Below are 12134 nucleotides of genomic sequence, written 5' to 3'. Positions count from 1 at the left end.
ACCCCTTCTGGCAGAGCTTCTCTCTCCTACCAGGTTCCTGGGGCCCAGCTCAGTCTCACAGTTCTTCTGGTTGTGGCCTGCTGGCTGGCCCCTCCACTACTTATGAAGGAAGGGTTTCTCCCTTAAGACCTGGCCTCACATCACTCCTAGGCCTTTTCCCTGTGATAACTGCCACAGAAAATTGTCTCCAGTGGGACCTTGCCTGGAAATTTTAGCTGGTGCTCATGTAAACTGCATAAGCTGGGTTGTACTTGGTCCAGGCTTGTGGGTCTGGCTGAGGGTAAGCAAGCCCTGCCCCTGTTTAAGAAAAAAGAAAGTAACTGTAGAGAGAACATAGAGAGGAAGGAGGATTGTCTTTGTACCACTGCTGGAGAATAAACTTGTATATTTAGCCTTTAACCCCTTAATTAAGGGCATTGTGAGACTGTTCATATTCTTATGGGTCTCAGTAAGCAACTGCTGCTGTTTGAAGGACCAGAAAAGAGCAAGTCATCTCTGCAATACTGAAAGCAAGATTTGCAGTTTGGAGCACAGGCTTTTTCAATCAAGAAGGACTTTAATATCCTCTCCCCCAAAAGTTATATAGACACTTCACATTTAAGCGCTTTTTGAAGTGGGGAAATATGTGAACCTGAATATGTGTTATGTCTAATGTTGTTATTTTCCTTGGCAAATATAAAGAAAACAAGATTTATCATTTTAATTATTATATTCTTGCAAATTCATTTCTGACTTTGGCCCTTCAGAACCCACAGAGCTGACATTCACTCACGACTTGAACTCTTTCCCCTGGAGGTCTTTCTGTGACAAACAGGCCTGCTCTGCCACCGATCCCTCCTTAAACCTTCCCTGTTCCTTCTCTCCTCTCAACAGACTCTGTAACCAGAACTACTTGGCCTAGGCCCTAGGCTAGGTCAATCATAAGCTTGCCTGATCAATCTTGTCTCTATGGCTGCCCAGAGATAAAGAAAGATGTTACCTTACCATGATTGGTTTAGACTCCCCCTTGGACATCAATGCAACAACCAGTCAAGCCTCAAATTAGCATCTGTTTCACACACAGCTATGTATAATATTTACTTCATGGTTGGGGAAAGGTCCCATAGTGTCATAATTACATGTTGAGAATGATTCAGTCTCATTTAACACTCTAATACACCAATTTCCTCTGTTTTTATGAAAACAAAATACCAGGAATTCTGGTGAGCAATGTTGCAGGGCCGGGGCCAATGGTACACACAGGAGCTGAGGCAGAGGTCCCTTGTTTTGAAGGGGCCCAGGGCAAATTGCCCCAGTTGCCTTCCCCGCCCCCACCCCCCTGCTCAGGGAAACGCTGTAGTTCAGAAGGACACTGTCCTTTTCTGGAAAAGTGGCATCAATTAAGGCTGTGCTACTGCTGATTATTCTATAAATGTGAATTGTATTCCCACCCATGTAGAGGCAAATAGCAAAAGTACAGAAGAAAATGTGTGTGTTCTTCTAGAATACCAAAAGAGAAAGGTTGTCTAGATCTGAACTGCACAAAGCAAGAGAGATGTGGAGGATGGAGGCTGACAGACTTGGGATTGTTGTTCTGTAGCAAAAGACCCCTCTTTTCCCCCCTCCCCCACCCTTTTTTTTGTCACCATCTTCCCCCCACTTTTAGATTATATTTTAAATTATATCCATATGTTGTGTTCATTTCTGTAATCTATTTCATTATGCTTTTCTGTATTTTATTGTCCCTCTACACTTTTACCATGGCATCCTGTGTCTTACATTTTATTTATGCTTTAAATTTTATTTCATACACTTTAGGTTAGCTAAGACTTGTAATAGTGAAACTATAGCTGTAAAAACTCATTGAATTGTATCACCTTTACCAGGTGGTCCCCTGAGTGAATGCAAGTATGTATGAGTCAGTAGGTAACTGAAGGACAAGCAGAGAACACAAAGCAAGAGCCTCTGGCTGTTAATTGACAATAGCCTAACCAGAGGAATTTACCATTACAAAACTCTATTCTACAAGCCATTTAAAACTAATCAGGGCAAAGAACTGATTCCTGGAACCTGCAAGACACAGCTATTGAGTCAATCAAGTCAAGGGAGGAATACAAAACTGCATCATTGGGTGGAACCCCCAGTGACTGTGACTGACAGCTGTCATGCACTACTCAAGACCCATGTGGAGCAGTGAACTCCAGACTGGGCAGCCAAAATGATCCTGGGGAATCACAGAAGTCTGCCAAAGAGGGATAAAAGGCAGTGAAGCTTGACTGTCAGTGGCGCCCTCTTTCTTCAACCAGCACCAGAATCTACCAACCAGAAGGACAAGTCAATGACCCCCTTCTGGAAAAGACATCTCCTTGGAGAAAGCTTTTGACTGTCCATCAATAGCACACTGCAGCACCTCGGCTAGGTGGATATATATTAACACCAGTGCTCTCACAATCACTATAGCAGATACTATACAGGTTTGAATGAGTGTGTGTGTGTGTGTGTGTGTAGGAAACCAATATCTGTTTTGGTTCCAATCCTGTGCAGAGTACTATAGTTGTACACCCCCATACAATAAACTTGATATTGGAGATCCTGTGAGTTGTTTTTAATCACTAACATGTCTATGTAAAATATGTAAGCGTGATATGCAAGGCAGTAATGGAGGAAGAGGGAGAAGCAGCATGTATCACCTGATTTCATGCAGCTGCAATTTTGAGGAAATGGAGGTTACATCAAACCTCTCTGAAGAGTCTATAGGTATGACAACCACCAATTCATTACATCAGGGTGGAAGGTTTTATGCAGAACTATACAATGGAGAAGGTCCTGAAGGTTCATAAGAAATTGAAGAAAGCAATAATGGAGAGAGACAGGATGGTGCCATGGGAAACTTCATAGAAGGACAACTGAAGAAAGTATGGAGAGCAGTGATGAGTAAACAACTAAAAGGGGGACATGCTGACCTAGCATGGATAGTAGTGGAACTATCTTACCAGCAAGAGAGGTGAAATGCTGATGGGACTTGACACTTCTCCCTTGGGCATATCAACATGCTCAAGGGAGAAGTGCAAGGAAGAAGAAATGGTTGGAACATGTGTTATGGGGTGTACATATGGAAAAAGGGCATGGGAAAGACTTTGCTGCTTGCTGACTGTCACCAAAATAAACCTGGTATTAGCGTGTGAGATGTTACTATATGGATCCCATGCTTTCACTGCCCCACAATCCCCAGGCACTCAAGCCACTCCCAGACACCATTCCCTGCCCACCTGTGGCCCCATCCCATCCACTTAGCTGTATGCACCCTGCATGCAGGGGTCCTGGGGAACGTTCCCTCTAAGCTGTGTGGTGTGCGCGGCTGCCTAGGCATGTCTAGCTGAGTAGCATGAGTGCACCTGCATGGCCACACACACTGCACAGCTTAGAGGGAATACTACTTCATTCAAAATGATGGTTTCTAAGGTAGAACATGAGACACACTGGAAGGTAAGAGGATATTATTAAGGATGTCCTGTTAATAGAGCATGCAATTTCCATTGGTCTGCTTTCCTTTACAATCTGAAAATAAGCTTTTGCAATTTCCAGAGGTCATGCTTTCTTCCTTTTCAAGGACGATCACAACCAGACATTTCACTAATTTGTGGGATTTATGTGAGTAGTTTGCCTGCATGCTAATAAGAACACATCAGTATTTTACATATTACAAAGTACCATACAAGACTAACTTGCTACCTAAAAGCTAAGACAAAATTTCTGGGGAGGGTATCCTGAGTACTTAAAGACCATTTAACTACATAAAATCTAGGTCCCGTTGGCATTTTATCCCTTGAGAGAACATTTAGCAGATACTTGTAGGATCCATTTTAGCAATGTGCTTATTCTGTTCAGCTTATTTGATTTTAAGGCACTACTTCTAGTACTTGGGCTCAAAAATCTCAGCAATTTTTCCTTGCTTATATCTGATATGAAAAATCCATCTTTCCAGGTGTCTTAACAGAGGAAGACTTTTTGTGGTTACTTTTATGATTTAAAACATACATTCTGAAAGAAGCCTAGTACTCATGGGCTGACCTTCAGTAAGAAATACTATGCCTGCATAATAAAAAAATAGGTTATCTATTATAACCTTCCAAGTGATTAAATATTGAATTTGGGAAAAATTATGAAAATCTTGACAGGATCCATTTAATTAAAAAGAAATACTGAGGCAGTAAAAGTTGAATAGAAAACCCAATTCAAATTCTTTAAAGAAGTAATACTACAGGCCTTTTTAAAAATATGCTTGCAACCTACAAAGCTATGAAGCAGCTCTGTTTCTATAAAATATGTGACTATACAGTGCAAAATATTGCATGGAATTATAGAATGTACATTTTATGCACTGGGACAATCTCTTGTTTTTAATGACACCTCTACAGAATTGCATTGGCTAGATACTGCTGGGACTCTAGGTTTTGAATTAGGTTTTGAATGAGCGTGGACCATGAAATCCCTTTCAATATAGTGGTTTTCTTTTGTCCACCCCAAATGTTATGGTGCCCAGGCTGGAGCATTGTGAGGACAGTTTATCTGGCTACTACTTCTATTTCTACTGTATTGTTAACCAAAATAGATATTCACTTTTATCAGAATCTTTTACAGGATGAGGGATCATATATTTAAAAGTATCTAAGCAATTTAAAAAGACAAGTACCACTAAAAATATAAAACTCCTTTGAACACCCAACCCTAAATTTGTTTTACAACTTCATTCACCATACAGTTGCTTGTTTGTTCTATCTTATTTTCAGATATTTTGGTACCTGGGGAATACACTTTGCTAATTAGGCTAAAAACAAAAAGCCTGAGGCTGAATCAGTTCAATCTTCACAGGTTAGTTTAACCTGTGTAGATAGAAGTAATAAGTAAGTGGACAGACATTCGTGTTTGCTTCCACAAATGCAGCCACATGCCTGCAGTAGCCCAGACAAGAAGCTGGATGGTGCTAGAGACTGCCTCCTTGCGCTGCTGGAGCAGACAGCTTGAATCTAGAGGGGATTTGGGACAGAAGTTCAAAAAACTTATTTAACCTAAATCAGTTAAGTCTGACCCAATTTCCATCCATGTTTATTTTAAGCCAGTTTTGGACATTTTGAGAATGGTTTATGTCCACTGAACTTCTGTAGTGTTACAGATTTGAACTGGTTTCCAATCACTTCTATCAGTTTATGTACAATTTCTGTTCCTAAGCCTAAGAGATTTCTTCCAATATGAATAATAGTATTACTTTTAATAAGAGAGATACTTGACTAAAATCTGAAACTAATGCCCAGTATTGTACATCTTGTAGGTTAGACAGACATCTTCAAGACTCCTGAAATGGAACAGATTGAACCTGTCATATGGATTCAATTCAGTCACCTTAATGTGAAAGCTCTGGATCCCAATGCCAGTGACTGAACACTGCAGCCTTCACAAATTAATCCTTTCACACAAAACAGCTAATAGGCATAAGTGAGCATATAGACAACATTGAAATTGCATAACGACAGTTTTTTTTATTTAACTTAGTCCTTTGTGGAATGAAATACCCCAAGTCAACTAAGAGATCATATAATTGCCCAGTATTACCTTATGCATAAAATATCAGCTCTAAAGCTTTGAGATCCAGGAAATGAAAGAAACCAGGTAATTAAGGTTTCTCTGGAACTATGTCATTCAAAGCAACATGCAGAGACTTAACTTGAATTCATTACAATTCTTCCTGTCCTTGGCTCTGTAAAGGATCACATTTATAGATAATTTATCTTATATCATGTTTCCAAGGACTACTGAGTCATGGGATATCCTGCTCAGCAACATGCCACTGACCTGCAGCATCTGCAGATAGCCTTCTTGTGGATCACATAGCAATGAAGATATTCGATGATTATTTCTCATGCATCTCTGATTGTTGTCCCTTGACAGAGGAAAGATTTGCCGGATAACCGTCATCCTCCCAAGAGCACTGTGTACCAATTCTAATATTTCATTATCGTTGATTTCCTGTGAAGAAAAACACAGTTTTTACAGGAAGGAAGGAAGGACTTAATTACTTTATTCAGGGGTTCAGGGATACAAAAATGGTGGCCGCTTACAAAGCGAAAACACAAACAAATTACTACCAGACCAAACCAAGAATACCATATCATTGCATCTAACACATCACACCATGACAGACACCTTTGTTACATTTCATGTCGTGTCTTACATGCTAATTATGTGGTTGGAGTGCTGGCAACACGGTCATAACTATATAGATAAACAATTCATACCCTGCTCCATCCCATCATGCACGTAAAAAACCCTTCAACTTCCCACACAAAAAGAAAGAAAAAAAGCAGCCTGGCAAGGGCCCAGGATGTGGCACGAGCTGGAAGTCATAGTTTGACACCAAGCCAGCCCAGTCGCCCAGACCAGTCAGGACATCAGAGTGCGTATTTGAGATGACCGTCCTACACATGGAACAGCGTTCCCTCAAGGGCCCAGCTTATCTCAAAGGTGGGCACCGCCCGCTGCAGCACAGCATGATAAAACTCCAGCAAGAGGTGCACCTGCACCAGGAGGCAGAAAAGCCACAGGGCATCATCTGAGCCGGTCCCGGCAAGGCGGTTTCGGTGTCTCTTAAGGACGGCCAACTTGGCCTGACCCAGTAAGAACCTGGCCAGGCAGATGGGGCTCTTCTCAGCTGCCCAGTACGGGTAGGAGCACATGTAGGTGGTCTCTGAAAAGCTCCTGCCCAGCGCCTGCAGTAGCGGCCCAAGGGTGACAAAGAGCGGCTGCAGGTGGGGACAATCAAGGAAGGCATGAGAAAGGGTCTCCTTAACACCCCCCGGGCAGAAAGGACAGGCTGTCAAGGCGGCTGGGTCAAAGTGGGACGCAAATGTGCCAGTGGCTAGGATGCCGTGCAGCAACCGCCACTGCAGGTCGTCAGTTTTCTTGGTGGTTGGTGGCTTATACAATGTGCGCCACGCTGGGTGGGCTGATGGGGAATCTGGCGGCCCCAGGCACCATCGTCACGGATCGGGGCAGCCCACCAGCACTTGGACATGGCAGACATGAACCACCCAGGCATATAATTTTCTACGCGACAGAAAACAAAAGGGCAACCCATGGCACTGTCAGGAGGCACAGGGAGCATCAGCAAAATGCCAGGGCAGCCGGCCAGATCGCTGGCCACAGCTGGGGTGACTGGTAAAGCAGGAAAAGCCTCACTCAGGGCATCCTCAGTGCAGAGGACCTGGCCCACCCGGAGATGGTCCTCCAGGGTGGCTGCTGCCTCCAATGGGAGGGCAGCCCAGATGTCACACAGGGGATGGCCCACGCTGTGAACGGAACACATGCCAGCCGGCTGGTCAAGGCCTTGGGCGAGAGACAGGCCGACCGAGCAGGGTCAAGGAGATGACTCAGGCAGAGAACACGCACCTGAATGAGAATGGCCGTGAGACTAGCAGAAGCCAGGCTCAGCACGGGGTGCCTTAGCGCTGGGTTGTGCACCAAGGGTTCCCTCAGCAACTGTGGGACCTGCAGGTGATGGGCCTGGGACTGGAGGTGGAAAGTGGTTTGCCAGACTCGTACCACGCCATGGTAAAAAGCTGGAAACACCGCCCAGTTCAAAAGCGTGAGGTCCAAAAGGAAGAGCTCCCAGTCAAAGCCAAGGGTCCCCACCCTTTGCAGAAACCGGCATGCCAGGTGTTGCCAAGGTAGGCGCGCCTCGCTGTACAGGAGTCGCTGAAGGGCCTGCAGGCGGAAAGTGACCACCCTGCTCACAAGGTCAACCAAACTCTGGCCCCCCTCAGTTACAGGTAGGTAAAGGACAGGTTGTGGGAGCCAGTGGTGCCCATCCCAGAAAAAGTCAACCAGGAGGCGGTGCAGTCTCTCAAGCAGGTCCTCTGGCAGATTGAGTACGGTGCACCAGTGCCACAAGGTTGCCACCACTAGGTTGTTGACGATGAGGACGCGTCCACGGTAGGAGAGGCTGGGTAGGCGCCAGCGCCACCTTTGAAGGTGGGGCTCCATTCCTTCCTCAAAACTGTCTGTCGGGGATCAACGCCCCCTGTGGACCTAACAGACGCCACCTGCCACTTGCCTAGGGTGTCATCCACTATAATTGGGGTCCCACACGCATACGTTTCACCTGCCATGTCTTTGATGTTAATGGCGTTGGTTCATATGTCTCAGCATGTAGTCCAATTATGAGTCTCCCCGGCATCTCGCGAGGTCCAGAGTTTCTGAGGGCTCTGCCACCCCTACACCCTCGCCCGTTCCACTGGGGGGTGGCCAACCAGCTGGTCCAGCCACGTATCCTCAGTTCCTCACAGATAATCCACAAAGAAAAGTCAATCAAAACAAACACGAAGACCAATAAGGCTCCCCTGATCTGGGTAGCTGCTCCGTCGGTCAGCAGCCTCCTTTCAACTCAAACCTGACCTTTGAGAGGTCAGGCACCCCTTGTTTGGCTCTTGGAGAGCACCCCTGTAGGGCTTAATGAGATTCCTTTTTAACTGCTTAAGTTCACTGTTGATCTGCACCCCTATTACAGGGACTACGGTACCCAAAGTCAATAGTGCCCCACTATTAGGATTTTTACGGTACCCTTCTCTTGCCAGGCTCAGCCAGCTCCCGGCCAGTAAACAAACAGTTCTACTCCCCACAGGGGCCAGTAAACTGGGCTCCAAAACCCCGCTGGGGTTTTGCTCTCTGCCAGAGGCTCCTACCAGTGTTCAACCTCGCATTCAGCGTTCCCTTCAGTGTGCGCCGGCTTACTCCACCTCCTCCACCTCCTCTTTCCGGTTCTGTCTTGCTCCCGCTTTCCAGTCCTGGCCTCCTCTTTATACCGGCAGGGGAAATATCGGCCCCGCCCTTCCCAACACACCTGGGTAAGAGGAATTTCTGCCGGGCTCCTTGGGACTGCGGGCCTGGGGCTGCTGACCCTCTGCTTAGCCCGGGAGCCTTGGAGCCTGCTGGCTCCTTCTCTCTCTCACACTGTCCCAGTTGTGAGCCATGAAGTTCAACGGCCCCAGGAACACGCCCAGGATCTTAAGACCCTTGCAACACCAGGTGAGGCCAAGTCTGGGGGGGTCATGGTGATCCACTCACCAAGCAACAGGGTATTGCTCTTGGCCCAGCTGATACGGGCCGAAGAGCAACGTTCATAGGCCTGCTGGCAGGCCGTCAGGACATCCACATCTTCCTGGGTGTTCAGGAAGATGGTCACATCATCTGCATATGCTCATAGCTGGAGTGGCAGGGCAATGGACAGGCCCACGGCTGGTGGCAAGGCCACACCACTCAGGCAGAGCTGCAGCGCATACAGCAGTGGCTCAATGGCCAAGGCATAGAGCATGGCCGAAAGGGGGAAGCCCTGACGGATGCCTCTGCGTGTGGGGAATGGGCACAGAGCACCCCATTCACCTTGAGCAGGCTGGAAGTGTCTCGATACAAGACCCGGAGGGCACCGGTGAAAAGGGGCCCAAAGCCAAAGGCCTCTAGGGTCCAAAAGAGGTAGGCGTGGTCCACCCAGTCAAAGGCTTTCTCCTGATCCAGAGAGATGAGGCCAACATCTAGACCAAAGAGCTCACTGGCTGTAAGTAGGTCACGCAGCAGAAACAGGTTGTCTTGAATGGTTCTGCCCGGCACGCAGTAGCTCTGCTCAGGCCCAGTGACAGAGGACATGACAGCGCAGAGGCGGGTGTCCAGCACTTTGGCCAGAATCTTGTAATCTGCACACAGCAGGAAAACCGTCCACCAGTTCTTAATGCAGCCAAGGTCTCCTTTCTTGGGCAGCAGCGTGAACGCTGCACGGCAGCAACTGATCAGCAAGACCATGTCAGCAAGACTCTCCTGGAAAACATGCAGGAGGTAGGGGCCAAGGAGAGGCCAGAAAGTCTTGTAGAACTCAGCAGGTAACCCATCGAAGCCTGGGGCTTTGCCAGTGGCGAGGCCAGCTGCGGCCGCTGCCAGCTCCTCCAGAGACAATTTCTGCTCAAGCTCGCCGGCCTCCAGGGCACCAAGGCATGGCAGGCCTGCATGGACTTCCCGTGGCCTCAGGGCAGGATGGCTCATCTGCAAAAAGGTCATGATAGAAAGCAACAGCATGCTCACGTACTTCACCTGGGTCAGTGATGACCTGGCCCTCAGAGGTCTTGAGGTGATCTAAGACTTTGCTCGCTGCCCGCCGTCGCTCCAGGTTGAAAAAGAAGCGGATTGGGGCATCTGTTACAGCCAGCTTTTGGCAGCAGGCGCAGATCCTCACTCCATGGGTCGCACTCTCCACCAAGTCACGCAGGCACTTCCTACGGAACCAGAGGCTCTCGCGCAGCACCGCATTACTGCCAGCAGCCAGCAGGGCAGCCTTGAGCTCTACCACTTCTTCCTCCAGCTCTTTGATACGGCGGCGCAGTTCACTTGTGGCCAGCTGAGTGTACAGCTGGCAAAAAGCCCGGATCTGTACCTTGCCCGCATCCCACCATAGCTTCCAGGAGGAGTAATTCAGTCTTGTGGCCTCCCAGCCCCGCCAAAGTTGGCAAAGCAGTCCAGGAAGTAAGAGTCTGGAAGCAGGCTGACGTTGAAGCACCAATAAGGTCCTCATGTGCAGGTTCTCCCTGGCAGGCTCAATTCACAGTAAGCCAGGCCATGATGTGACAGGCCTGAGGGAACGATGCCGCTGCTGCGTAGAAGTGGCAGGTGGTGCCTGGTGACGTAAATGCGTTTGAGGGGGGCCATAGTGAGATCCCCGGCACTCATTCTAGCCCAGGTGTACTGTCGTGCATTGGGGTGCAGGGCTTGCCAGACATCCACGAGGCCTGCAGTCTCCAAAATGGACTGCAGCTTGCGGGCTGAGGGCAGGTGAGGCTCAGGCCCCGTATGGTCAAGCGGGGTATCAGTGGTACAATTAAAGTCCCCACCTACAAGAAGCAGGTCGTCATCCTCACTGACGTTGCGCAAAAGGCAGGCCAAGGTCTCAAAGAAAGTGTCCCTCTCCTGGCCATCAGAAGGTGCATAGATGTTGACAGGTAGCAGATGGTGTTGCGCTAGGGTGACGCGGACCATCGATAGGCGACTGGGGACAATCTCTCGTGCTACCGCCATGTCTTGCTGTAGTTGTGACGATAGGAGAGTCGCGACCCTGGCGCTAAGGTTGGTGCCATGACTCAAGAACAACTGGCCTTGCCAGGCAGAATGCCAGGCGAACTGGTTGTGCCTGTCAGAGTGTGTCTCCTGGAGGAAGGCGACAGACACCCATTCTGGCGCAGGAGCTCCAGGACGACTTCCTGCTTCACTGGATCTCAACAGCCATTGATCTTAAAAGTGCCAATGGTTGTGGCTGCCATGGGTGTGGGTATGGGAGAAGAAGAGCGAGGTAAGATGTAGACAAAAGAGCAAGCCACCAAGAGCAGAGCAAAGGCAGAGACAGGTTGAAAAAAAGGCCTATCATGCCCTACTCTAGTCCAGGGACCCCACCAGGCCCCACTCATCTCTCACCCGCTAGGCGAGCTTCTCCAGATGATAGGCCATCTGCCTAGTGCCCAGATCTTGCTGCATGAGCTTGGCAGCAGCCCTGGCAGCCTTGATGAACACTTTAGGGTCCGTGCACCATTGGGTGATGCGTGCCGCTATGTTCTTTTGTCCTTTCGTTTGCTTTAGAAAGGTCAAGAGCCCCCCATAGTCAGGATCGACTCAGGGGGGGTCTGCCAACATGGGCTGCACATTTCCCATGGAGGAGCAGTGAGGCTGCACACTGGCTGGGAGTGCTGCATCCACACCCTCAATATCCAAGCCCATCAACGTCCTCTGATCTTCTAGGTCGAGGTCTGGCTCTTTAAGAGCAAGCCCCACCTTCTTGGAGGGGGAGAGGTCATCCCACTCTCAAGGTCGCTTGCGACACTCAGAAAGCTGGATTTCCATCTCACAAGCCTCCTCATCTAATTCAGTGGTCTGGGACGTGACCAAGAGGTCAGCAGATTCCTCTGCTGCTCCCTGGGTCAGACCTCCAGAAGTGACACATTGTGCATACGTCTTCTTGCCCCCCGTCTCCGAGAGATGGGAGATGGGCGAGGCGTTAAGGACCCCTGTCTCCGCCTCTCCCACCTCCAAACTGCCCAGAGCAGGGCCGGGCTCTCCAGCAGGGGCCTCCA

The 12134-nt window shown here is 48.4% G+C and overlaps 1 protein-coding gene across 2 annotated transcripts in view; it reads right to left on the bottom strand.

Moving 5' to 3' along the window:
• GRID1 (glutamate ionotropic receptor delta type subunit 1) overlaps window positions 1-12134 on the bottom strand; it is a 1072773-nt gene that overhangs the window by 226779 nt on the left and 833860 nt on the right. For both annotated transcript variants that reach the window (XM_019555843.1, XM_019555842.1), the window contains exon 6: window positions 5830-6003. In XM_019555843.1, the coding sequence (XP_019411388.1) occupies window positions 5830-6003 (174 nt within the window). The remainder of the gene's footprint in view (window positions 1-5829; window positions 6004-12134) is intronic.

The sequence above is a fragment of the Crocodylus porosus genome, unplaced genomic scaffold (genome assembly GCF_001723895.1).
Source record: "Crocodylus porosus isolate Cpor-Errol unplaced genomic scaffold, CroPor_comp1, whole genome shotgun sequence".
Taxonomy (NCBI): domain Eukaryota; kingdom Metazoa; phylum Chordata; order Crocodylia; family Crocodylidae; genus Crocodylus; species Crocodylus porosus.
This window is presented reverse-complemented; position numbering and strand designations above follow the sequence as displayed.